The following is a 26,575-nucleotide window of genomic DNA, read 5'->3' as shown; positions in this document are numbered from 1 at the left end:
CTGTAAAACAAAAATATATTTACCTGTGCCATTTCTGTTACTGGAAAGACATCTTTTGGCACAATACTGGCTCTGCAGGCCGTGCAGTGAAATTTCGACTATCAGTTTCGAATGCACGATTACCTCGACGCAGGTATGATTCCGTATAATGCAAGTACAAATAGCAGCTGCACAAAGGAAGTTCTACTGTACTGATTACTTTTTTTCTTGTTTCGTTCCAGCGCAGCAGTAAATGTCCCAGCAACGCTTCCCACATCTGCAAGGCGACGGAACAGAACCATCCGTAGTCATATTTGCTTTATTTTTACGTTTTTACATATTAAAGCTCCCTTAATGCATTTACATTTAATGTCCAATTCTGCCTTAATAATAAGAGTTAAAAAATATTGTAAGATGGTTTCTTCCACGTGACAAAAATTGTAATTCACTACAGAAACCATGAAACGTACTTCGAAAGTAATGAGTTCAGGTATGCCCTTCTAACGCAGAAAAAGCTGATGTTGCTTTTGGTAAACTGAGGCTTCAATATTTTGTTTATATTTCTGAAGCTTTCTATTGAGAAAAATGGGAATTACGCATAGGAACTGTTTATCAATAGTGTTATTAGGGAAATGGTGCATCCTTTGTAAAATTGTTTCTACAATACCTTAGTCAAAGGGTAAATTCTATGAACACCTTCTCGGTTGCCTTATGGCGCTATATGGCGAAAGCTTTATTGTGTACTATGTACAAAGATGCCACCAAAAATGTTCGCTTAGCTATAAATTTAATGTGTGTTGGGATGATACGTCGATACTAACAACAAGGTTTCTAAGCTTTTAGTTTCTATTGCGGGTAAAAATTGTTCTACCGAACTTTGTAGTGCAAGCAAACAATAAAATCTCAAAATAAACAGTAACGACACACGAGCTCTTTTATTCCTCTGTAAATTAGGCAAGCACTACACAAAGACGTAATCATAGCATGAGTACTGTTGACCAGTTATGGAGTTTTAATGGCTTGGCATATTTGGCATGGAAGCGTATGGTGACATGCTCAAGTAAAGTTTTTTAAAAAAGTGCCTCACTTCGCATTGTGGAGTGTATATATGCTTTATAACGTTAAGGTGCTCAAACATGCGTTGGCGCATTCCAACGTCACGATAATAGGGGCCAGCCGCAAAACAAAAAAGCAAAAAAGCAAACAAAAAGGTAAGCAAGGTAATTAAAGATTTTTAATGTGGTCGCACAGAAAGGGATTTGGGAATAGTGATGATGTGCTCTTGAATTCGTGAATCCCGGTCTTGCGATCCTGATATTACTGGTATGCACCATATTGCTTTTTTATGTCGTTCCTTCTTGCCATATACTATTCAGTCTGTCACAAAGATAATGCTTCTATGACGCCACCCGAGCCGAACCATGTTCGTTAAAGATTCCGATTGCTCGCTTGAAAAAACCATATTAAATACTTGGGCAATAAGTTTGTTCCAAATGGGTGTCCCCGCCAGCACAGGAATACGCTCTGATGAGGTTGCCGACCGAGAAGCTCCAGTTACGATTGCCCGAGCAGGCTTTGTGTCTCAGCACAGTTATGGCGGTCCCAACTCCGGGTACGTCTCACTCCCGTTCAGGCTAATCACACAGAGCTACTGACTCTTCCGTAGTTGATATTTCCCATACCCTAACTTTACACAGCAGGAGGCCAGCACCTTGTCACGATTTAGCTCCGCGTTCGTGAACCTGGGAAGGTAGGGGTACCCTCCAGCCGAGAGATGACATGCAGCGTGCTGGTGGTGACGGTGACTGACCCCGAGCAGCCGTGCTCGGCGGTGTTTATTCACCAGCAACACACAATGTTGCCCACCAAGCCTGGTGGAGCCACTGAACTTAGCGGCCAACGAATATCAAGGATGGGGGGGCGCCACACACTTGTCAAACCCCTCACCCCCAAGTTTGTTTGTCCTACGCAAACACCAAACAACACCTGTCACCCCGGAGAGTAACGGTTGGGCGGTCTCTGCTGTCTCTCACTCCGCAGGAGCACAGGTGTCGAAGCCGTTGTGGCAGCATTAGGTGCTGCCTGGGTCACACTCGCACCAGCTGTGGGCCTTGCAGGTGGCACCGGGCTTGCAGGTGGCGCCACAGTTGCGCAAGTAGCACCAGCCCCTGGTGCTGTGCTGGCAGCGGTCGGTGCAGCTGCCCCCCCTGCCTGCTGGCTTCCTGAAGGTGCGGCTGAGATCACCAGGCGAGGCCTCACATGGTCAGCATGCCGGTGCCACGTGGTTCCGTCCGACATGCGGACGAGCAGCGACGAGGCACTGGCAGGAGAGACCACGTGCCCAGCAGACCAGGGTTGGCCAGGCCCGAAGTTCCTGACGAAGACCAGAGCCCCAGACTTGGGCAAGGGCCCAGGACGGCAACCTCGGTCAGCCGCCAGCTTCTGCTTCAGCTGCTTCAGGAGCGCTGTGGACCGAAGGTCTGGGTGCAACACGTCTAACGGTGTCTTCACCATCGGGCCCAACAGGAGCTCACAGGGGGCATGGCCCGTGACGTCTTGGGGTGTGGTCCGGTACTGGAAGAGGAACCGGGCAACCTGTGTCCGAAATCTCCAGCCTTGCTCTTCTTGAGCTTGTGTTTCACCGTTTGCACCACCCGCTCGGCCGAACCATTCGACGCAGGGTGGTACGGCGGAACCATCATCCGACGGATTCCGTTCTTCGTTAGCCAGGCCAGGTACTCCTCGCGGGCGAAAGCGGGACCGTTGTTGGATACGATGACGTCCGGCAATCCCTGGGCTGCGAAGACTTGCCGCAGCGCCGCAATGGTTGCTCCTGCCGAGGGAGTGGTGACTAGCAGTACCTCCACCCACTTGGAGAAGTCGGCCACCACCACCAGGAAGTAGTGGCCCTTGAAGGGGCCTCCGACATCCACGCGCAGGCGGAACCAGGGTCTCTCCGGGAACGGCCAGGGGGTGATCTCCACATGGCGTGATGCTCGCTGGTTCTCCTGGCAGACCTGGCAGCTTTGCATCATGCGAGCAATGTCCTGGTCCAGGTCAGGCCACCAAACATGGGACCGGGCAACCATCTTGGTCTTCTCCCCACCTGGATGACCTGCGTGCAGGAACTGCAGGACCCTGGACCACAGGCTTTATGGAATCACCACCCTGGAGCCCCACGACAGGCAGCCCTGCTGCAGGCTCAGCTCGGCGGCTTTGTGGCTGTATGTCCACTCAGCCAACTCCTACCCTCGGGACACCGCCTTGAGCACCTGCGACAGGACTTAGTCCCGGCTGGTTGCTTGCGACACTGCCGATCTGGACAGCACCTCCGGGTAAGCGTGCTCCAGCATGAATACTTCAGCAGGTTCACGAACTGCAGCAGGCACCTCCTTCAGGGGCAGTCGGCTCAGGGCGTCAGCAGGTGCCAGGTGCTTTCCCGGACTGTAGACCAGCTGGTAGCTGTAGGCCGCGAGCCTCAAGGCCCAGCGCACCCCTCGACACGATGCCTGCACTGAGACCGCCTTGCCAGGCCCCAGCAGTCCCAGCAGCGGCTTGTGGTCCGTGACCGCCTCAAACTTCCGGCCCCACAGGTACTGGTGGAAGCGCTCGACCCCGAACATGAGGGCCAGGCCTTCCTTGTCCAGCTGGCTGTACCGCTTCTCTGCCGCGTGAAGCCGACGGGACGAAAACGATACAGAGCCTTCCTGGCTATCCTTTTCCCGGTGGGCCACGACGGCTCCCACGCCGTACGGTGACGCATCTACGGTCAGGACGACAGGCTTGGCCGGATCGAAGTGCACCAGCACCGGAGCCTTGATGATGAGTTCCTTGCTGCGCTGGAAGGCCAAGTCCTGCTCCTTCTTCCAGGCCCACTGCTGTCCATCTCGAAGCAGAAGATGCAGCGGCTACAGATGAGATGACAGGTTCGGCAGGAAGCTCCTGTAGAAGCTTGCCAGGCCCAGGTAGCTCTGCAGCTCCTTCTTGTTTTGGGGCTTGGGCGCCTTGAGCACAGCCTCACCCTTGCGGGGTGCCGGGGCAGGGCTGCCTGGGAAATGATGTGGCCCAGGTACTCAACGCTGGGGGCCAAGAACACGCACTTCTCCCGCTTGATCTTCAGCCCGGCATCCTGCAGTCATGCCAGGACGTTGTGTAGGTTCTGCAGGTGGTCTTCGTCGTCAATACCGATCACCACGATGTCGTCCAATTACACCTCCACGTGCCTCATGCCCCTGAACAGGTTGTCCATCTCCCTCTGGAAAATGGCAGGAGCTGAGGCCACGCCGAACGGTAGGCGCGTGTACTGGAAGAGTCCCAGCGTTGTCGAAATGGTGAAATACTTCTGCGACGACTCCAGGAGCCCCAGCTGCTGGTACGCATCTCTGAGGTCGAGCTTGGTGAACTTCAGTCCCCCGGACCGCGCCGACTAGAGATCTTCAATGCGTGGCAGCGGGTACTTTTTGACCGTAGCTACGGGGTTGATGGTGACCTTGAAGTCCCCGCAGATCCTGACACTGCCGTCTTGCTTGAGGACTGGCACGATGGGGGCGGCCCCCTCCGAAGACTTGACGCGCACCAGAATGTCTTCTTGCTGCAGCCGTTGCAGCTCCTGGATTAACCCGTCCTTCAGGGCAATCGGCAGCGTGCGCGGCTTGAAAAATCGGGGCCGGGCTCCCTGTGGCACAAGAATGCTCGCCGCCGTGCTGGTGAATGTGCCCACCCCGGGCTGGAACAGGGCCTTGAACTTGATCAGGAGGCTCGGGACGTCTTCCACCGCACGCACTGCTTCCTGGTACTCCTGCAGCCGCACGCCCAACGCCTGGATCCAGTTCCGGCCCAACAGCGTCGGTGACGGCCCCTTGGTCAGGTACACGGGGAGGGTTGCCTCCCTGTCGCCAAGGCGGACGCTGACCTGGGCTTGACCCTCGACTTGGGCGAGCTGTCCGGAGTAGCTGCACAGCATGACGCCCGACGCCCCGACGGCCACGCCAGGGAAGGTGCGCTTGAAGGCTTTCCCGGCCATGACCGACACACTGGCCCCCGTGTCCAGCTTCACGGAGATGGGGCGCCCGAAGACTTCGACGGTTAGCATGTATGATGGCACCGACGGCTGCCCTGTGCCCGCGTGCAACCTGTCGAAAATCTGTGGGTCTTCGGCCACGACGTGAAGCCTAGCCGCTGAACCCGAAGCTGCTGCCGCGCGCCCCCACCGCCTACCCTTGCGCCGACTTCCTCGGCCGTGGGCTGGCGCGGAACCTGTGCTCGACGCCGGCTGCTGCTTCCGTCCGTCCGCCGTCGTCCACTCTTGGCACGCCCGAGCAATGTGCCCAGTTCTTCCGCACGCAAATCACTCCGCTTGCGCGAACTGGCACAGTGAGGGGGGGGGGGGGTGGTCACCACTGCAGACTGCACCTGCCATGCCATGTTGCCATCTTGTTTACCGCTGCCTCCGTCGACGGTGAGCCGGCCGCACGCGCTATCTCGCCCGCGTCCTTGGCCGCAACATCCATCGCCAGCGCTGCCTTCACGGCATCATCCACCGAGGGGTCGGGAAGCTCCAGGAGTTGCGTCTGCATGACGGGGTCGTTGATGCCGCAGACGAAACGGTCCCGGAGCAGCGAGTCGAGCTGCTCCCCGAAGGCGCAGCCGCTCGCCAACCCTCGCATCGCTGCGACGAAGTGCCCGAGCGTCTCTCCGTCTCGGCGGCTGTGGTTGTTGAAGCGAAAACGCTCCATTAGCGTCGACGGAGCCGGGCTGAAGTGTGAGCGCAGCGTGGCGAGCAGCTCACCCAACAACTGGTCATGCGGCGAGGCCGTCTTGAGCAGGTCGAGCAGGAGGGTGAAGACGCGGGTCCCGCACCTGGCCAGGAAGATGTCGCGCTGTTTTGCCTTAAGTGTGTCGTTCGCCCGGAAAAACATGCCGACTTGTTCCTCGTAGACCGGCCAGGCGGACCCTTCACAGTCGAACGGCTGGAGCCTCCCGTACAGCGGCATGGCGTAATGGCGGCTGGCTTGAGGGTGCGGTGTATCAGCGTTCTCCGTGGCTGCGTTCACTGTGTCTTCGGCCGCTCTGCGGGCTTTTTCCCTCGTCGCCAGTGTCACGAATTAGCTCCGCGTTCGTGAACCTGGGAGTGTAGGGGTACCCTCCAGCTGAGAGACGACATGCAGCGTGCTGGTGGTGATGGTGACTGACCCCGAGCAGCCGTGCTCGGCGGTGTTTATTCACCAGCCTTACACAATGTTGCCCACCGAGCCTGGTGGGGCCACTGAACTTAGCGGCCGACGAATATCAGGGATGGGGGGCGCCACACACTTGTCACACACCTGGCTCCCCGACTAAACGCAGTCCTTTTCCTGAAAAGCCAACCTCTTTCCCTTCCACACCGCCTCTCCTCCACGTCCCTCTGTCCACCCCGTCGAACCCCGACACCCACCCTTACTCCAGCTGCGATCGCCCAAACTGCATCTCTCTCCGTTCGTAACAAACACGACCTCGAGTATGTGTAGCTCCCTAATCTCCTATCGGAGTCTTGAATTAGGTGGCGTGTTTCTATCTCTAACGCGCCGTCTGCTTCTTCTCACATTTCCTGTTGTTCCGTGTGCTTGGTCGTTGACGGAATAAGTAACAAGTGTGTCTGAAAGAGCTCACCTTCATATCCATCTGAAATGCAGCTGCCCAGGCAGCACGGAAAGTCCGTTTCTTGACCGGCCATCCTATGGCTGTTCTCCGGCATGCTCGGCAAGAGGCAACGAATTGGCTGCCGTTGATAATAAAATGGACGATACGAATCCGGCTGCCGTCACCTTCGAACGTTTTCGGCAGCCAATGCTCATATGTTGGTCGCCTTTCACTGGTTTGCCGTAACCACGGTTTCTGCCCGGGGCGGGTTGCTTATAAATTCTCTGGTAAGTCACCCGCCGCCGAGGAACGGCGCTTGCTCCCGCAACATTGATCACAAGACGTGCGGCAAGCTTGCGGCTGCCGAGTACTCTTTTTTTCTTTGAAAGCCGCTCATCAAAAGATGAGCAGCACGTACACGTCTTCCGAGCGGCCAACCTCTTTTCGCCTGCCGGAGTATAAAAGATGAACGGCTATGATGCCGTAGCCGAGTACTCGTTTTTCCTATGGCAGTTAATGCTCAAAAGTCGACAAGAAAACGTCTGGCTCCCGATCGCATTAATCCAGTCGGAACCAAATCACGCTCCTGCTCTTCGAAAGGTGAACGGCTGATGTCTGTCACAGGTCTAGCACCACCCCTGCCCAATCACCGGAGTTCCGAAGGTCATGCGTGGGCTAGCGCTTAGCCACCGAACACAGTGTGCTGTATATACATGTACACTCATGGACGAATGAATGAAAACACGAAAATATTAAACCGAACGCTCTAGAGGAAAGAATATGGATAGTGAATGCAAAACAATGGCTCGCTAGTGGTATATTTGGAAAGACACATTTTCAATCTTTGTTACTGTTATCAGAGTCCTTCAATGTTTTAGACTCTGCTGTTATATAGCGGCGCGATTATTTCACTTGCATGGAAAGAAATCGCGCTATTTGTGTGTTCCGGTTCATAATTTCGTGTTCGCGTTTCATTTGTCCATTATACGTTTTAGGCCATTCTTTAGACTTGAAACCAAAAATGAATGTCACTTTTTTGGACTAAAGAAGAAATGCGCGCAAAACAACTCGTGCTTTGCGAGCCTGCATAGACACTGACCGCATTGGTACAGACGCTGACCTCATTGGTATTGCAATTTTTGATACAAGTTAAAAACGTAAGCTTTGTGACGAACCGCGACGCCGAGGAGATTAAGGATCAATGCTCCGGGCGCACAACGCATATTACCTAGAGTAAAAAAGACCGCCCTTTTGGCGGTCTCTTGGCATTCTTTTTTTCTTGGGACATCAAAATCACTGTACGCAGAACGTTTGTCAGCAAGTTTCCTTGCTCGTACAAGCGACCTAATACTAGTATGCGGAAATGTGTATTCTATAGAATCTGTATTTTGGAGCATTCATCGCGATAGCAGTAATTACATGCAACTGGCCCATGTCGTGCCATCAAGCAACCCTTTTCATTCGCCGTCTGTGTTGATGGAAAGAAGCAAAAATCGTATGTGCTATTGAACCAGCTCCAGGCTTTAGCACCTAAGTAGCAGTCAAGAAATGCACTAACATGGGCCCGAACAGTGGCGAAAGCTCGTGGCTTCCTGGACTGAGAAAAGGACAGCAGCTATGTGCAAACAAATGTGCCGCTCAGCGGACGCTAAACATGACAGCAGATCTATGTACCGATAAGACCTCCCACTAAAAAAATTGCCGAAATTCAGGTTAGAGATAACGTTTTTTTTTTTCACGCGTCAAGAAAACGAGGATTTCACCAGCCGAAGCCATGATAGCAGTCTAAATATGAAGGCAACGATTCATTAATTAGACCACGTGGGCATCCTAAATTTTAGTTTCCTCATTGTTTCTGTGGAAGGCGAAGTGGTCCCAATCTTATCTTTACAACCCCTGAGACGTGACCAGTAAGAACGGTGCATAATTTGAGCGTATTTTGTTATAGCCCTGAAAAAAAAAAACTGTTACGTAAATTTCTGAGATTGGTTGATTTATTATTATGTGGCTTAACTCGGTGACGCTACAGATACGCAAGCGACGAGGCGCGCTGTAGTGGAGGGCTCCGGATTAATTTCGGTCACCTGGGAATCTTCAATGTGCGCCGAAATCTCGAACACACGGGCGTTTTCGTTTTTGGCCTTCATCAGAAGTGTAGTTGTATGACAGCGTCAGCAATGCAGTTTCAATGTTTGAGAAGAGCTAGCTCTTTATGTTTGATTTCTAATACTTTTGATTGACAGCATATAACTTCGTTTATACAAAACTAGCTTTAACCAAAGGTAATTGTTTAGAGGAACTCGTTCGTTTGGGGGTCTATTACCTAATATGCGCAATTACGGGGTGAGTAAGCTGTCACGCACACACAAAAAGCCACAGCTAGCCGCCGCTGCAGCTACAACTGCCAACCGACCACTACAGAAATGACCCCGCCTGGGCTCCCCGAATGCTGCATGGGCCAGTTCCAGTTACTTCAGCATGACCTACGGAAACGTGAGGAAGCTTCAACATCGCTTTCGCCAACGACTACCTGCATGCATAAGACGAGACGAGTATCACCTCTCTGTCACTCTTGTAGTGTTCGTTAGGACATTGAACCTGCACTGTGTGCTGAAACTCAGCGTTAGCATAGGCTCACAGCCCTCGACTGCGTCTGCGACAAGGGCTGCGAAGGCCTTGCCTTTCTCCGTGACCGGCTTTGAGGAAATTCTGTGAACGTTTGCACTGTGTGCGCGTTTGTGCGTCTTTCAGATTTGCGTTTCTAGAGTACTTATAGTGTCTGCGTGCGTTTTTCTGTACTGGTGTATTCATTCCTTGTCGTCATTTTCATTCCGTATCATAAAGGTATTCCTCCCTCCCAGTTTTCCTCGCAGACGTTACGAAGAAAACACCCGACAAAAAAAAAAAGAAATGCTAGTGAATAGTCCTGTGCGAGTACAGTAAAGACTCACATAAACGCTGTACCTTTTACGAGAAGTTATAGATTTACCAACCAAGTGGTTGAAAAAGCGTAAGGCTAGCGACACCTGCGACAAAGATTTCCCTCGGTAATGATTACGCACCCTGAAGTCTCAGATCACACCTTCAAATGATTAATGCAACATCACGATCTGCAAACGCGCGAGCCGAATGATTCAGGACTCCCGTGCAAGCCTGCGCTGAAGCAGGCCGAACGCCAAATTTTGTCCGAGCTGAAAAGCATTGTAAGGCACACGTGAATTTTTATTTGTCTGGTTATGACCGAGACAAGTCCACGAGACCGCGTACGGCGCAGGGAATCAGAGCCAGAGATAGCGGCAGCTAAGACAAGTCCGAGGTAAAATAAATAGCTAAGACAGGTGAAATGGAACATGCCGTCACTCCGATTCAAAGACTTTTACTCGCCATCATCATCCCCGTTCAAGGTTTTTTCAGGGCGCTGCCATGCGCCAAAAATACAGCCTGATTGGCTTAGATCTTCTGGACAAAACTGGCAGCCAATCGGAAAAGACCGGGAGCAAGAAGGCAGCGATCGGGAAAATTGCAATCAGGAGCCCATTAAACCTGAAATACTTGTGAACACAAAAAGCAATAATAATTTTGAATGAATGATTCCTTAAAGATTGATTAATTTCGCAATGTTGTGTGATCACTTTGCATAAAAATGCAAAGAGGGAACTCTGCTCTTTTGTTCGGCGCTGCAGTCGCTTCCGATCAGGATTCTATTTAAACTGAAATACTGGTGAACACCAAAAGCAATGACAATTTTGAATAAATGATTCTTTGAAAATTGAAAAATTTGGAAATGTTGTATGATCACTTTGAATTAAAATTTAAAGTCGTAACTCTGCTCATGTATTTGGCCGTTTCGGCGCTGCGGTCGTTTCCGATGTAATTTTTCCATCAAGTGGTGGCGGCGAGGTCGGCCGTGGTTGCGCGTTGTCCGTGTTGTTATTCATGTTTTTTGTGCGATATACCGTCGTAAAATGTGTTCGCCCTTTGTGGATAAAGCCTGCTTGCCACGTTGGAAACACGTGCGGTTAAGGATAAGCTGAAATACAGCGCCAAACGATCGAAGAACGGCGGCGTTTTCCTGTGCCCGGACAAAGAAGTTCGGTAAGTTCTTTTTTGCTGGACCTTTTGTAGCGCGACTAAGGTTCGGTGCCAGAAACGTGTTATTGGCTTGATTTCTCGTTTCCGCCTCAGTCTCACGCTGTGGTTCGTGCAAGCTAAATGCAATTTGCTGGCGCTGCTCGATATGTCTAGCGTTGCTGACGGACAGGTGGTGGGCGCAGCGGAGGGCCTTAGGAAGCTTGAAATAATTGCCGGTGCTCTTGATAACATCGTGAGGAATCGACGTGTTTTGTTTCGTATGCGGTTTTTATCGCATTAGGTCTATTTCTATATGCGGCCGTGCGGTTTCACCGTGCTTTTGTTTTATTTCGATAGCTGTGCCACTTTGAACAAAGCAAAATACGGCAATGTGCGACTGCTTAACTTATCGGACGTAAAACTTCCCTTGAGAAAAATGAAAACCTTAAATAGTTTGAGAATCTTAACTTGGCAATAAAAGTGTTTTGATATTTTTTTATCGTCTTGTTACTGGCTGAAAACTATTTGTTTTCTTCAAACGGTTTGTAGTTCAGGAGCACATAGGCGGAGTATATTTCACATTGCTGTAAACGCTATCTACGCTTACATAGCATTGGTTTTAAGCACCTTTCATCAATTCTGTGGTTAGGTCTTTTGACATAACTGTCTTGATAATAAAACAATCATTGAGTGAGTGTTCTTACTTCTCGGAATGTGTAGTGTACTGTGAGCTTTTAACTTTGGCAGGTAACGACGTTTGTGCTTATGTAACTTTTCTTTGCAACCTTTTCATTTAAAAGTGGCTGGAGCTTCAGGACGGGGGCTGTCTGGCAAGATGAAAAGCAATAACAGGTACGTACTGCATTTATGTTGCCGATATAGGAACCCAGAAATAGAAACTGGACCTATAAGTATGCGTTTGAGTGATGTGGGGCCTTTGCAGCAGGAATTATGCCCACCTAACTTGTGGGAGTTGTTTATTCTTGCATTACCACAGGAATAATAGTAGTAGGTAGCCCTTTCAGCGGTAGGATGCTCTGCATGTTTAGGACAGTTGAATTATGTTGAATGTAGCTTTTTATACGTGCAGAAAGTGAATTCCTGTTTTATATTTCTTTTGCACACGATGTAGTGCCTGTGCAAACCAGGTTTTCTGGGTGAAGAGTCCTTCAACATCTGCTTGAGGCTGGGCAGCTGTTATGTCATAATGCTAGTAATGTGAGTAAGCACTAGATCTTGCAGGTGCAGTCCCAGTGCCGCAAGAAGTAATTGGAATGCTGGAGCTGGGGCCAAACTCGGGTCTGTGTAGCTGCACCAGCGGTAACTGACAGCAGCATATCATATACACATGCATATCGGCCACAATATCCCCTCTATACCTATGGACCCTTCTGTATTACCGTGTCACTGAGCATTATGCATTGGATGTTGGATGCCGCGCCAGTGGAGTGATGGTGCTCTCAGCAGACACTTCTGGCAGCATAGCCTGCATGCTTCCAGTGAATGTGAGCTAGTCAAGCTGAATCTCTTGCAGATACAGGAAGGCACTGTTCTTTTCTCTGAATACAGACTCCTGACATCCTTTCGCGCTACCTATGCACTGAATTTACATGGCTTCCTTGTCAGTGGTCAGTTAATCAGCCAGCTGTTTTGCGATGGGTTAAGCAAAATAAAATAAAAAAACAGTGGGGAGGTTATGCTGGGTGTGCGTGCAAGGTCCCAAAGTTATTTGTGAACTTGAGTTGTAAATTGATCTGTCAATTGAATTTCTTTCCCTTTTTTTGCATTCAAACTCAGCCACCCCTTTCTCTGAAATAAGATCATGTCTATGCTACTGAGCTGCACTGTTGGTGGCACCTGGAGTGAGGCATCTTTATGCTTCATTTCTTTATGTCGACGGCATACTGTGACTGCTCAAAATGCTGTAAGCACAGTGCTTACATTATGCGCACAGGCTCAGTTGTGTGATTTCAAATTCATTTCAACCAAATAACCTGCCGAGGTGGCTCAGTGGCAAGGCGTTGCGCTGCTGAGCACGAGGTCGCGGGTTCGATTTTCGGCTGCGGCGGCCGCTTTTCTGATGGAGGCGAAAAGCAAAAATGCCCGTGTGTGCAAGATTTTGGCGCACGTTAAAGATCCCCAGGTGGTCAAAATTAATCCGGAGCCCTCCACTACGGCGCGCCTCATCGCCTGCGTTGCGTCGGCGTGTTAAACCCTACAATCAATCAATCATTTCAACCAAATAGTATTTTGTCGGAGCAAAACGAACCGTTGGGCTTTCTTTGCCATATTTTGTTTATTCTTGCTCATTAATTAAAAATATATATATTTTTTTTCATCTATATAAAATGGCTTTAGTGCCTCTAAATGTGTGCAGACAAACGTTTACATGCTGGGTTCTGTTTTTAAATGAGGCATAGCCACATGCTACTCAAGATCATGAGTTCGCTTTCTCGAATCGTAAGAATTGACAATTTAGATTCTTTCGGGCCAGTAAAGTGACTGCACATGTTGATGGGGTGGTAATTCTGGCGAGGCATCAACCGCCTGGTCATCATATTGAACATATATTTGGCTAGATAGTGTGCGAAGGATGTGAAAAAAACAAATTGTACCAAAACAATGTAAATTAGGTGCAGTCAAAAGTTTTGTTCTTTGCACTATAGGGTAATGTTAGTACCTAAGCAGCATTTACTGTATTCACAAGCTTGAGACACTGACAGCATAATGCACCCGCAGCTAGGCTCAGTGGCTAAGGTGTGGTGCTGAGCCCATATATGCTGGTTTGATCTTGGCCACGGTGGCTGCTTTTCTGATGGAGGCGAAAAGCGAAAACACCCTTGTCTCGAGATTCAGCATAAGTTAGTTTGCCAGGTGCTCAAAATTAATCCGGAGCCCTCCACTACTGCACGCCTCATAGCCCATGTGCAGCTTCTGCGTGTTAAACCCTGCAATCAGTCAATCCGACGGCGTAACGTAATCACGTGATTTTTATCAGAGCCTTTTGGTGGGATGAGGGGGCAAACGTCGATAGCCCTGGCAAATAAAATGCATCAATGGTACGGATAGGTAGATGATGATGATTGATTGATTGGGGGGTTTAACGCGTTGACGCAACGCCGGCAATAAGGCGCGCCGCAGTGAAGGGCTCCGGATTAATTTTGGCCACCTGGGGATCTTTAACGTGCGCCGAAATCTCGTACACGCGTGCGTTTTTGCTTTTCGCCTCCATCAGAAAAGCGGCCGCAGCAGCCGGGAATCGAACCCGCAACCTCGTGCTCAGCAGCGCAATGCCTTAGCCACTTAGCCACTGCGGCAGGTACGGATGGGTAGGTTTACCTAAAGTAGCCCATGCTGGCTTGTGCTCCTGCATGGTCTACTATAGGTAGATGTTGGGGCAGCAAGGCAGTGCTCCCTAATGATTTGGCCGCAACCCCCTGTGTACCAAGCAGGGGTACCTGAAACTGTCCATCATTTTTTAATACCTCAAAAGCTTCTCTCATTGGTGATCGGGCACAAATAAGATTTCATTTCGTTGTTGCTTATAGTCTTGCTCTTCTGATCAAGATCGGTCTAAAAAAAGCACAGAGAACATAGTGTATGCTAATTTTGAATTTTGCCCTTCCAATAATAATGCCAAAGACAACCCCGTACCGTGCTTACTGAATTGTAATGCGACCACGATTGTAGCGTGAGGGGTGACTTCATCGCATAAAAAAGAAAAATTAAAACCACTAAAGTAACTCAAAGGGTAACTTTCTGTTGTGCCAAAAAAAAAAACAGCCGCCAAAGTACTCACGTGAGGCCAGTGGAATTATGGAAAAGCACATTTATTTTTCAAACACTTGGGCTAGGCGCCCACCTTTGACACTTATAACTTCGCAGGAAGCCCATCTGTCGAGCGATATCACTTGTTTTGAGCTGTATCAGCTCAACACTGACCGCCAAAAGGCGGTTACACTGTTTGGTGACGAAATCAGCAACACCCTTTTGTAATTCGACGTGGCAGCTGTAGCAAGGCCCTCGGAAACTTTTTGGGCAGGGTTCGCATGTAAAAAGGCGCTCCCGCAGTAGCTGCCATCCACAGACGGTCGATGTTGACTCTTCGGGGAGCTGCCGAATTACCAATTTCTTGAGCCATTAAAATAGCATGGGTCATACTGAGTGCAACACATTGCCGTAACAAGGGGAGCTGAAGCGGTGTTGAAACACTTCAGGGCAAGGAAAGTTACCTATGCCTCAATACTAAAGTACGGCGCGAAAACAAAGGAAAAAAGTTGCGCACGCTGTCAACCACCACAGAAAAAAAGCAAGGAAACGAAAAAAGTTGATCTTAGCTTTTAGTGGACCCGAACAACTCTGACACATCTTGCTGACATAGATTGCAAAATGGTCAGAACTGTAGCCATTGATGACAAATGGGTGCATCATTGCAATTTTAGGCAGATTGTAACGCGAGGGTTGACTTCAGGCTGCAAAAAGAAAACGTGTTATAATCGACTAAATACAGTAACATTCGTATTTGTATTTAACTATTTAAATTCAATTTAAGAAATGTATGATATTTGTTCACCTCCTCTATTGTTTTGATTGTTCAGCATACTTGATCATGACAGCATCATGTGACGTTTTGAGACTGCCTAGAGATGAATGAACTCATGTTGCTCATGGCAATTTGCTGAAGCAAAAACTAGGGAAATTTTGACGCATCAGTTTGGTAGGCACCCTGACTATAGACCACAATTTTACAACCTTCTCAGGGTGGCGCCATTTGCCCGGGATTGGTGTGGAGCTGTGCAGGCATTTCTCGGGGGACAGCGGGAGCAGCCACGGCCCCAGCCACATGCCACCAGCCGCATTGGACTGCGTATCGTGTGGCCGCTTCGGACACCTAATCTGATTTGAAAATTGGTAAGTTCATATTCAACAGTTTGCAACCCACAGTTTACAGTGCAGTAGAAAGTGGGTTAAAGGCGAGTGAAAGCTAGTTGCATGCGAGGATTGCGTATGCTGTACACAGGCTGCAAATGGACCATGCTTTGCGTGGTTCTCACCGAAATCGCGGTTTGTGGAGCTATATTTCTCTGTGCCACACTTTTTCCAGTCAATTGCTGCACCCGACTCCTATACCCTACGAATTAGCTGTGCGTCTCACCGTCCCCGCAGAGCTGAGCTGTGGCATTAGAAAAGGGTTGATTTTTGTTTGTTTCTCGTCTATAAAATGAACACTGCTAACCTGTAGCGAACAGAAATTAGCGATAGATAATGGGATTGGAATCAATAACTGGGCTCTAAAAACAGCATACGACAGCGCGTATTGTTGCAAAGGTGCTACATTCAAATATGTTCAATTTGGCGTGATAATCTATTTGCGGAAGCACTCAGGGACCCCCAAAATCTTAGTTATGGTTTTTAATGCATAACGATCTTGTGTTTGTTATTTTTTTATGTACTCAACAACTGTGCAGTGACGCTCAAACAAGCAGCCTTGCACATTTTCACCCAAGGCATGCCGACCTGCATGCTGGAGGAAAAAAAAAGTCTGAAAAATGTGGGTACAGCTGTTATATTCAAGAGGACTGCCATGACAAAATATACCACTCAGAGGCCATGAATCTGATAAGACAACATGCAACACGGGGCATTTGCAGCCTGTGCACAGCATGGGCAAACCCGCCGTGCAGTTAGTTCTCGCTCACCATGAGTGCGCTCTCTAGTGCACTGTTAAACTGTAGGGTGCTGACTCGTTGAATAAAATTGTACTTGCCAAAACCTTGGTGCTGAGACAAATCGTCTGGAATGCAATTGAGTAAGCACTGTTTGATGGTAATGGCACTATCTAAGCTCATCGGTGCTTTATTTTTAGAAAGTTCATAGCATTATCGAAAACCGTGAAAGATGCAGCTTCTCGCACAAGTTCACGATGTGTGCTCTTAAATCGAGTCTGCGCTTAAAAACTTCCTTACTTGGGGGCAGCTGGATGAAACATAAATTATAATCATACAAAGAACTAAATATTGCCAATGTAAATTCAACAGAAATTCGTCTTTATTGTGTCCTAAGCAGCATTTATTTATGCTTCCTCAGAAACTTCACTGCAGCAACCAAGCACAAGTTCAGAAGTTCTTGTACTGTATAGACAAGGCTTGCTCAGTTTTTTTAGTATCCTGTGCAAGTTTCTAACCTCTGTTGTTGGCTAGAAGCTTACTGTGTTAATAACCGTGGAAAAGAACAAGCTGACAATGTTCCTGTCAGTGCTGCGGCAGTAGCTCAAGAGGCAGCGGCTTTTTTGCCATTCACTATGCCAATGTGCAAAAAGCCATGTGTGCATTTCTCCTGGCAGGTCCCTGGAGACAGGGGTGCCTGAAGTAATGAATCAGTGCTGAGGTAGATAACGTTAAGCAATTATCACAATGCATTCCTCAATCAAGAGCTTCTAAGATGTCGAGGTAGGTATCGGTTTGTAAAGGTCCAGTTAAGATAGTAGGAAATTGTAGTGCATTTTCTTGCACGAAACGAAAAAAGTATTTTTAGATGTGATGACATTTCTCAGAAGATTTTGCTCTAGGAGCTTGTAGGCATTTTGCTTGCACACGGTGGTGCGTGCATGTTTCCCAGCTTTGGGCTAGTGCATGGGCCGCCGCTATCCTGTGAGCACCGCAGCAAAGACATAAATATTGCCGTTTTTTTTTTTTTTTTTTTTTCCTATTGCGAACACAGTACACTGCTAACCTTTAAATGAAGGTTGCAAAGCTTCCTTAGAAAGCTAATATAAAAAAAGAAATATTCAAGGAAGCCGTTTCTGCAGTACAAATAAACCGCTGTTTTGAAAGCAGTAAAGATGAGGCTGAGTGAAACACTGCGGCAAATAGTTTGTTCTTCGCAAAACAGTATTTCTGGTAGAGAAGTTCAGAATGCAGCCTGGCTGTAATTTTAGATAAGTTGTAGTTATTAAGAAAGAAGCCGTGGCTTTCTACAGTGCTGTGAACCTCTTATAAATAAGTCGTCAGTGAGCTTGGAAAGTGCTGTACGGCTAAACAGTGAGAAGTCAAATGCATTCACGCATTTTTTTTTTTGGCAGAAAATAGTTTTTTTACCTTTAGTTGTAAGACAACCGCTGGTGGCTTTAGTGAGCAACTACTGATGCCCCCTCCTCACCCCCCCCCTACACACACATACGCACCTTTTTTTGGCATCTTTCTTTGTCAACTACGACTGCACGCTGCAATTTCTGTGGCTGCCAAGCTTGTGCGAGCGTACTGAGTTTGTCCCCTGCCATTTCCGTGGCCTCAACAATATTGGGGCAGCAGAGTTTTACAATCTAGGCAACTGACCATTCATAGCCGTAGTGCAAAAAATTGGGCCTGTTTGTTTCTTATTGCGTGTGCTTTTTTTTTTTTTTTTTTGAGGTTCAACACTGCGAGGACACCTATGCGCAGAATTTTGCGGCGTGTGCTTCTTGCAATATCCTTGCTTTATTACACAAGACTAAAGAGGAAATGCGGTACTATGTCGTAATTGAGACAACTGAAATAAAGCCAACGGTTTGTAGGCTGTAAAAAGTGCAATAATATAAGTACGAGGTCCAGGTTTTGTATTTTCATGATCGAAGCATTCCTTTCCCGTCATTCGCACAAACATTTTTACTCAGTGGCTGCTATGAGGCTTTTTGATCTTAGTGATTATTCGAATAAATGCTAATGTACTGCAGCGCGGCTGAGATGCACTGCTTTAATTTGATAAAGTTACAGGTGGGGAAATGTAGTATGATGCTTAATAATGACAGAACTGTATCAATAAGTGTTCTCAAAATACACATTTCATGGGCTTTGTTTTTCCAAATGAGAGATTGAAATGGCCTATTTTAACACACACTTCAGTTTGTTATGTAATGAGTAAAACTCGCCTTCTAGTTTCCCACAGTGGACTGGGACCCTTATACCCTAGTTACACGGGCACAGTTACCCCGCTAACCATGGTTAACGCAAACTGAGCTTGGCCACCTCAGTTCGGTTACGCTAACCGCAGTTGCTGCTGCCACAGTGTTCAGTTTGCACACAAGTGGCGGCGCATCAGCGTAGGCGAAAAAAATCACCTGGCGTTCGCAGAAGACGAAGGCCTGAAATAGCGGGAGCCCTCGAAGCTGCCCCCAAGAGGAGCTTGTGCTCTTTGCGTCGCTCTCGCAGTCGGCACGACCGCGCGTGAGCAGCAGCTCGTTTCCCGGTCCACCCGATCAACTATGAGAAAAGCCTAAATTTGTAAATTCTGCTGATCGTTTGCCAAAAAAAATAGACAAAGCAGGCAATCATGAAGTGTTTTCAGCACTCGGAAACGATCCGTGCGCACGTCGGCCGTTCCTGCAAACATGCCGGCGCGTCTGTCCGCACTGCACTGAAAGCGGCTCGCACCAGCCCAGACCACGGTAGCAACAGCTTGTCGCCCCTCTTCGAAATCAATCGCGGAAAAGAAGTTCCACATGCGACAAAGTGGATATTATAAAGGTTAAAAATTGTGCTATGTATTGTAATTTGCAGTTGTAGAGATAGCGCCGGTCAAATATCTACCACGATCCTAAGTTCCCAACACCAAACCGACCCGAGAACAAGCCGCTCTCGAGCTGCTGGGGAAGCCCCTTTTTCGGCGTGCGCGAGTGCGTCGCGTTTGGGTCTGAAGCAACTGTCTAACGATATTTTTTGTCTACACTGCTTCGCCTTTGGTTTTTATCGTGAGGTTAAAAGTTTGTTACTTTATTTTTGTTACGCTCACAACCAAGTGACCGCTGTCGACACACTTGGAATTTCGCATGTAACAGCCAAAACCGCAGTTTGCGATAACCGCAGTTAAAATTTAGTAACCACCGTTAAACGTAACTACAGTTACTTCCGCCATGTAACTAGGGTATTAATCTTAATTAAGGTATGGTGTGGGGACAACCAAAATATTTGAATATTAAAACAGTTGTGTTGACTTTTTGCCAGAACTTCTAGGGCTCCATGTCAAAATTAACAATATTTTCTAATGATAACATGAAGGACAAACAGCTGCAATGCAGTTGCATAAGGAGAGCAGCATAAAATGAAAGAAAGCTGTTTTGCAAATGGTAGGATGTTGCACCATTCTTTGGATGGCTCTTAACTGCATGGCAGCTTTTAAAGTTGAAAGAAAAATCATGTAAATCATGCCTGGCATTCCCTTGGAACTCCCTGAGGGTTCAGGTGAGCTTAAGTTGCCTGCTTCTACTCAGAGTCAGCACCCGAAGCAAGAACGAATACCATGGCTATATCATTTAGCACTTAAAACACTGATAAGCTCCGCAAGGTTGTTTGATCAGCGATTCCAAAGATTTGGTTTCATCACAATGGTGTGGAATCTAGTTTGCTGACTGCCCATTTTTTTGCTGCTGCCTTCCAGTGTGTCACAGGGCCCTTGCCACATTATAGTGTGGAGAATAGTGAAAACTTCAATCTGACCCTTAAAGGAGTGCTGGCACAAAATTTCAAAGCACAGATGACTACATAAAAAGCTTTCTTTTTAAATAGAGATACCCCTCAGGAAGGTTAACCTTTAAGTGTTCGGAAGAACATATTTTAAGTCAATTTTAATATGTGCATGCTCGAAAAAGTTAAGGATGGATTTCCTTTCGACATCGACATCAGTGTGATGCCATGTGTGCCTCTCCCCAAACTGCCTATGTCAGGGCTCCCATGCAAATCCAAGGTGGCCTACTCTGCCTGATCCTTCTGAGAAAACGCGGATCCTTCAGTGATGGCGCCAGTGTTTTCTATTGAACACAATTGCCGAGAGACATGAGCTACAGCCGTCTTTAAAAAAATGTCCAAAACAGGCAGCACAAACGACAAAAAAATAAGTAGAAACAACAGCACTTGTGTTTTTCCTCATTTCTTTGTCTGATGTATCTCGCCCATTTTGCAGTCTCGTCTTTTTCAACTTAGAATCAACTTGGCCTAGCCTCAACCCTAGCAAGTCTTCATGGGCCCTTCATTGAAATTACGAAGGGTTTAATGGGTTTGTATGCTTGCGTGATGCATACAAAGGAGAGATCTTACTTATTTTCATTCACTTCGAATTGAACAAGCAGTGACAGGTTAAAAATTTGCAACTTTTGCTGAATAGCAGGGGTCAGCAAGCTTTTCAGGCGGAGAGCCGGGTTTAATGCAATGGACACGGAGGGGGCCGGAGGGCACATTGGTTGGAAGGGGAAGGGGGGCTTTGCAGGCAAATAAATTTTGGGGAGGAAATTGAAAGCAGTGTACAAAACTAGAATAGCAATCCTTATCATGTTTATTTCCAACACGAATGTCACGAGCTTTCATGCCAGTTGAGGTCAAAACTGCCATGTCGGCCTTCAGGTAGAAAGTGACAGAGGAGAAGGGGTCTACCATTGTGCCGGGGGCCACATAATACTGCCCCATGGGCTGCGGGTTGCCAACCCCTGATTTATAGCATTTTCGTATATCGTCTGAACATGAAGCACAGGACAACCTAAGGTTGTCAGTTCTAGATGCCTTCATTTGTGACAGGGATGGGTGGCATCTATGGAAGCTTTCTGGGTGTTGCGAACAACTCAAGGCAGGTTTTCGTGGGAAGATTGGCAAGCATGCTCTCATTACGTTGCAACACTTGTGAGAGGGGACCCCTGTGTCAGAGGACCTGTTTACAGTCTAGTTTCCTGGTGCTAACAAATTCCAAAATTTTTTGGCTGCTGCAAAGATCTTAAGAAAGAATTGTTTTTACAATTTAACAGTTTGTGACCCTGCTCAAGCAATCAAAATGCTTGCCCGGTTTTCTATTCGTTTTGGTTGCTTGTCCGTTTTTCATTTTCAAAGTACCGTATATTATGTGTGGTCTTGTTTTTTCTTGCAGTGCCTGGCATGAGCTCTTACTACTGATCCTGCCACAAACGCTGTGGATGAGAGTGGGTGAAATCTGTGCATCACTGCTGCTAATCTCACAAGGTTTGTGGGATTTCTGCATCTTAAAATCAAGGAAATTGACATGCAGTTTATTAGGCTTTAGACAATACCTGCTGTTAATAGTTACTGGTGGGTTCTTTAGCATAGTCATGAAGCACAGTGTGATTGCTTTGTGTTTTAGGTTATTTCATCCTTTCTTCCAAGCTTAGAAAGATGTGTTTGGCGAGTTGGTGCATCTTAACGATACTTGAACTTGGCGCGAAATATTGACAATCACAGAAAGTAGCTGGTGATAACAGGCAATGACTAGCAACTAACTTTTAGGCAGCGTAAGAACACATAATTGCAGGCCAAAGTTACGTGGCTCCACTTGCATGCAAAAAAAAATTGTGATAAGGAAAATTCACAGCCTAATAAATACGCTCTTTCATATGGAGACCCGTTGAAATGTCACTGACACAATCGCATCCGTTCTTTCCTATGTGGTAAGCTTCCTGTATCTCCCTTTCTCATGTATCACTGCACCTGGACAATTTTCACTTGCTTTTTAAGAGCGTCATGCATGCGCTTGCAGAGCTATGGATGGGGTTATGCCCACTTGTGCAGTTCTCAACTGAGAGGTTATGTTCATGTTCACGCAATCGCACGTTCACACACCTTCCAGTGTGCCCAATGCAGACCTTTCCACATGAAAGAGGTATCTCATAAACAATGTCCCTACACAGCAACTTGCGTAGGCATTAGTGGGCTTTTTCTCGCACCCTTGCCTATCAAAGGGACCCGTAGCACTTTCCCTCGACTACTCGGAATGTATTTTGGGGTAGTCTATTGTCCCAGCAATCACCTCCCACAAGAATCATGAAAATATGTTCGCTATGATGGAAGGTACGTGCGATGCAAGATGCACATAATCATTCCCTCAACTCATTGCGCAGGGTGCTCTTTAAACCTTTAATTAAAGCAACGCCCCAATTGCCTATATAAGACATTTTGCAGGAAAGTGGAATCTTTCTATCACTCATGATTAAAATTCAATCGCTAGTCCGTCAAATCTCATTTTGTCTGCTTCCTTTTTTTGTGTGTGGGTTTGTCCCTCGTGAATTTCTCGAGCACATTTCTTTCAGGTACTTTTTGGCCACTACATCTGTTCTTGGTGTCGTGCAGAGATAGATGCAAAAAAATTTGCCAAGATCCTTGTAGAAATAAAAAAGTTGTTTAATTTTAAATTTAAAAATACAAGCAAATAGAGCACTGCCCTCTTCTCGAAAACCGGAAATCTGCTGCTCACTTTCTCACTGACCCCGATGTCATATGGCGGGACAAATGAGGGCGGCAAAAAATACGTCCTGGAAGTTTTAAGCCCAGGGTGGCCTGACCTGGAAAGCTCCTTTCCGCGCTTCGTGACGCTGTCGTTCAGTGGTACTGTGCCGGAAAGTAGGAGAGGACAAGCAGCCACACGAGACTAGCAAAGTGACGTGCCTGCTGCTGCGTCGATGGGTGTTGCTATGTCTCTTTGTCTGAACTCTGTACCATCTTTACCTCTCTTTAATTTAGTGTGAAGCCATGTTCAGCGCTGCCTTGCTATTGAGGTTTCATGTGAACGTCACTTGTGGGTTCAAAGAAAGGTTAAAGAAACAGCTGCATATTCTGGTAAAAAAAACCTTATAGAACGCTCGCAGCAAAAAAACAAAACGCGGGATTAGAACCACTGACTTGCAAACCAGTACTCCAGCTTCTTACCTCTCGACCATATACACAAGCTGTGAGGCTTGCAAAAATTGAGCAGTGTCTGTTTCTTGTCATGTTTGTGAAATTCTGGCAGTGAGAATGCTTGTGTCTCACGCACCAATCTTGCAGACAACCCCCATCTTGCTAATACTAGAAGCAATGTAGCTAGAGCTTCCATATTTACCTCATAACAAGCATCACCCGATCGCAATCTCTCCGACGCAAGCAAAGGTAGCGAAGTACAGAATGTGCCACACAGAATTATATCTGTCTCCAAGGGATAATAGCTTGCCAACAAAAACAGTTTGGTTCAATTTGTCTCAAGGCAGCCAATCACCGCTAGAGAAAAAAATGTTGCTGTTTTTCAGTGAACGAAACAGCATTTCCCAGTGCTAAAACATGTCCCCAGACATAGAGACGGACTGATAACCTGGAAGCTGCCGTCCACTTTTGCTATGCTCCCTGACCACGCCTCCTCTACCATCGATGCCAATATCTGCCGTGAATAGACATCAGCATACGGCGTGCGAATGAACGAGTTCGCGTGTATTTCGGCGACGCGCGCTGACGCCAGGCGATATCAACAGTGGTGCATCGTAACACGCCATGGAAAGGCACACGTGCTCGAAGTGGAGCCATAGTGCGGCTCTGTTACTGTCTCTATAGATTTTGGTATTCTTTGAGCCCACGGTTAAGCTTTTATGCTTACTTTAAAGAAAACAAGCAGTAAGGCAACATTTAGGCTCGTTTGGTCAAAATAATGGTATATACACACTTTCAAGCTGAGCCAACTGTAGGGCCACCGCTCTTTGTCGTCATATCCGGAGGCCTCAAGTGTGACGTTGCCAGTACTGCATGTGCTTGTATTTTTAGACTAAAAAATAGAATAACTTTCTCATATCTGCGCCGCTTTGATCATTCTTTTTGCGCATGTAGAATTTTTTTCATAGAATGTGGACTTCAAAAACATTATGAACAAAATTGAGGCGTGGCTTTGCTATTGCAAACAGCAGTGACCAGTGGAGCTGAGGGGAAGCCTCAGAAAATGGTACACCTTCCTAGTCTACCTCGACAACGCCGTAGTATTTACCCGGAACTGCGACGAGCAACTTAAACATGAGCGCGGCCCGACAAAGCGCGTTCCGAGAGGGAAACTAATGTCCCGGGGTTTATCATCCCGGCGGACTCGCCATCGAAGTAGTCCGCTGCGGGAAACAAGGTGCAGACCCGCGAAAATGATCTGGAGGCGAGAAAAGGCGTGGCCTTGCTGTCGCAAACAGCCTCGCGAAAGTTATGCGCGGAATGCTGATGTCATTGCTAACGTCATACCATGTGCGCTCGGCAAGGCTAAACCTTTTGCACGAGGACCCTTGTACGTGCACCGGTCCTCGTCTCCACTCCTCCCTCCTCCCCCTTGCAAACTCGGCTGCCGGACTGTGTGCTGTAGCGCCCTGGTAACATCCCTCCGAGGAGCACAAGCTTGACAGCTCTGCTGTTAAAAAGAAAAGGCCAGAGCTCTGTGCCGTGCCATAACCAAAAGGCAGCAGAACTGATTGTGTTATCTACGACAACAAATTGTTTGCTTTCTCATGTGCTCACGTTAAAGGTATGCTTTTGCGTCATATGTTCAGCCTCGATGCATTCAACTTACAAGTGTATTTCAAATTTCCTTTCTCCTGTTAGGCCCAGTACTTCTGCCACATGGGTGGCTACGACTTCAAGGCGGGGCCCGCACGGTGTTGGGCATGGTGATTGGGCAGCCAGTGGCATTGTCCTGCAGCTGGGCAGGGTCCAAGGGGGTGAAAGAGGCCTTCTACGAGCTAGACAACATTGTCTCTTGTTCTTGGTAAGCTGCCCTGATTTTATTTTATGCACAAGGAATTCATTATAATATTTTCAGGGGCTACTTTATTTCAGGGTATTTGTTCGACCATTAGAGCTTATTTTTAATGTTCTTGTTTACAGGAATGAATACAGATACTGTTTGGTAATGCGTAATAAATATTGGCTCTCCGGAATAGTTGTACGTTGTGAAAACTAGAGGCATTGCATTAAGCAAGCTTGTAATAGTTTTTTTTTTCACCCGTCGCGGTGGCTTAGTGGCTAAGGCGTTGTGCTGCTGTGCTGAAGGTCACAGGTTCGATCCTAGCTGCGGCGGCCGTTTTTCTGACGGAGGCGAAAAACAAAGACGCCCGTGTGTTGAGATTTCGGCACATGTGAAAGATCCCCAGGTGGTCGAAATTAATCCGGAGCCCTCTGCTACGGCGCACCTCATAACCTGCGTAGTTTCGGCGTGTTAAACCTCATAATCAATCAATCAATTGAATTTTTTTTTTTCAGGAAGGCCATTGCTAAGCCTGTGGACATTTTTACAGTGCAGTATGTTACTTATTTGTCTGTTTTCAATTTTGTTTCAGTGTCAATACAGCCCAGGTACCCCGACGCAAACAAGGTCGCTGTGGCAGCTGTTGTTAAGAAACGGCTATACGCCTCGAGCTTCGCGATCGCTGCGCCGCCTGCCGCCGCTTCTCCGCGGCGTTGACGGGATTTGCGCTGCGTGACTGATAGGGGCTCGTGCAGTGTTTTGGTTCTATTTCGCTTCTTTTCGCCTTTCCGCGCCCTAAAAAAACTTGTTATGGTGACGACTATAGGCAAAGAGTACGTTTACGTCACTTAAAAAGCAGCTGCGTCTTCGTAGAGTACGCGATCGCCTGCAAGAGCTACCCGGGGACGCGGTTCTGCGCGCTTCGTCGCCGCTCTTCCGGGCGTCGGCGACGGCAGCAACATATCACCCATGTCACCTCCAAAACATCAGGCACAAATGAATTCTACTGACGCCTCGTTTAGACCTGATACTGGCACAATGAGAGGCTGGCTTTTTTTCAGCGTGGACAACGAATGCGGCTTCGTTTCGCATATATACGCCGCAAAAAAATATGTTTCGGGGATGTGATTACCGAATCCCGGACAATAACTTATGCCTTTTATAATATAAACTATGCGAAAATGTAAAGTAGTATATTCCAAGCCTGTGCGTCGTTAAATATGTGCCCACACACGCCATATAGCAAGAACCAAGGAAATGAAACCACAGAAAAATAAATGCTGTGCCAATGCGGAATTTAGAAACATAATAGCTCTAACGGAAATTAAAAAAAACAGCGCAGCTTCTGGCATGCTAAAGACCTTCGTCTAAACTTAAGCCAGGTAGGTTTCACTAGACCAACTATACGCGAAATGCACTG

The 26,575-nt window shown here is 47.7% G+C and overlaps 1 protein-coding gene across 3 annotated transcripts; it reads left to right on the top strand.

The window, feature by feature from the left end:
* Window positions 1–9,503: 9,503 nt before the first annotated feature.
* LOC144179429 (uncharacterized) lies at window positions 9,504–25,820 on the top strand. 3 transcript variants are annotated; one of them, XR_013324226.1, is made up of 6 exons: window positions 9,504–10,692; window positions 11,469–11,520; window positions 15,469–15,579; window positions 21,553–21,644; window positions 25,014–25,176; window positions 25,748–25,819. XR_013324226.1 is itself a non-coding variant. In XM_077707780.1 (5 exons), the coding sequence occupies exons 2-5, from the start codon at window positions 11,504–11,506 to the stop codon at window positions 25,803–25,805; spliced, it is 330 nt and encodes a 109-aa protein (XP_077563906.1). In that variant the 5' UTR covers window positions 9,504–10,692; window positions 11,469–11,503; the 3' UTR covers window positions 25,806–25,820. The 3 variants fall into 3 exon arrangements, 1 of the variants encoding a protein (XP_077563906.1); XR_013324225.1 differs by having other exon boundaries at window positions 15,429–15,579; XM_077707780.1 differs by lacking the exon at window positions 15,469–15,579 and having other exon boundaries at window positions 25,748–25,820.
* The last annotated feature ends 755 nt before the right edge of the window (window positions 25,821–26,575 follow it).

Source organism: Haemaphysalis longicornis, unplaced genomic scaffold, assembly GCF_048455015.1.
Source record: "Haemaphysalis longicornis isolate Haplotype H1 unplaced genomic scaffold, Haemaphysalis longicornis Haplotype H1 scaffold_4, whole genome shotgun sequence".
Lineage (NCBI taxonomy): Eukaryota > Metazoa > Arthropoda > Arachnida > Ixodida > Ixodidae > Haemaphysalis > Haemaphysalis longicornis.
This window is presented reverse-complemented; position numbering and strand designations above follow the sequence as displayed.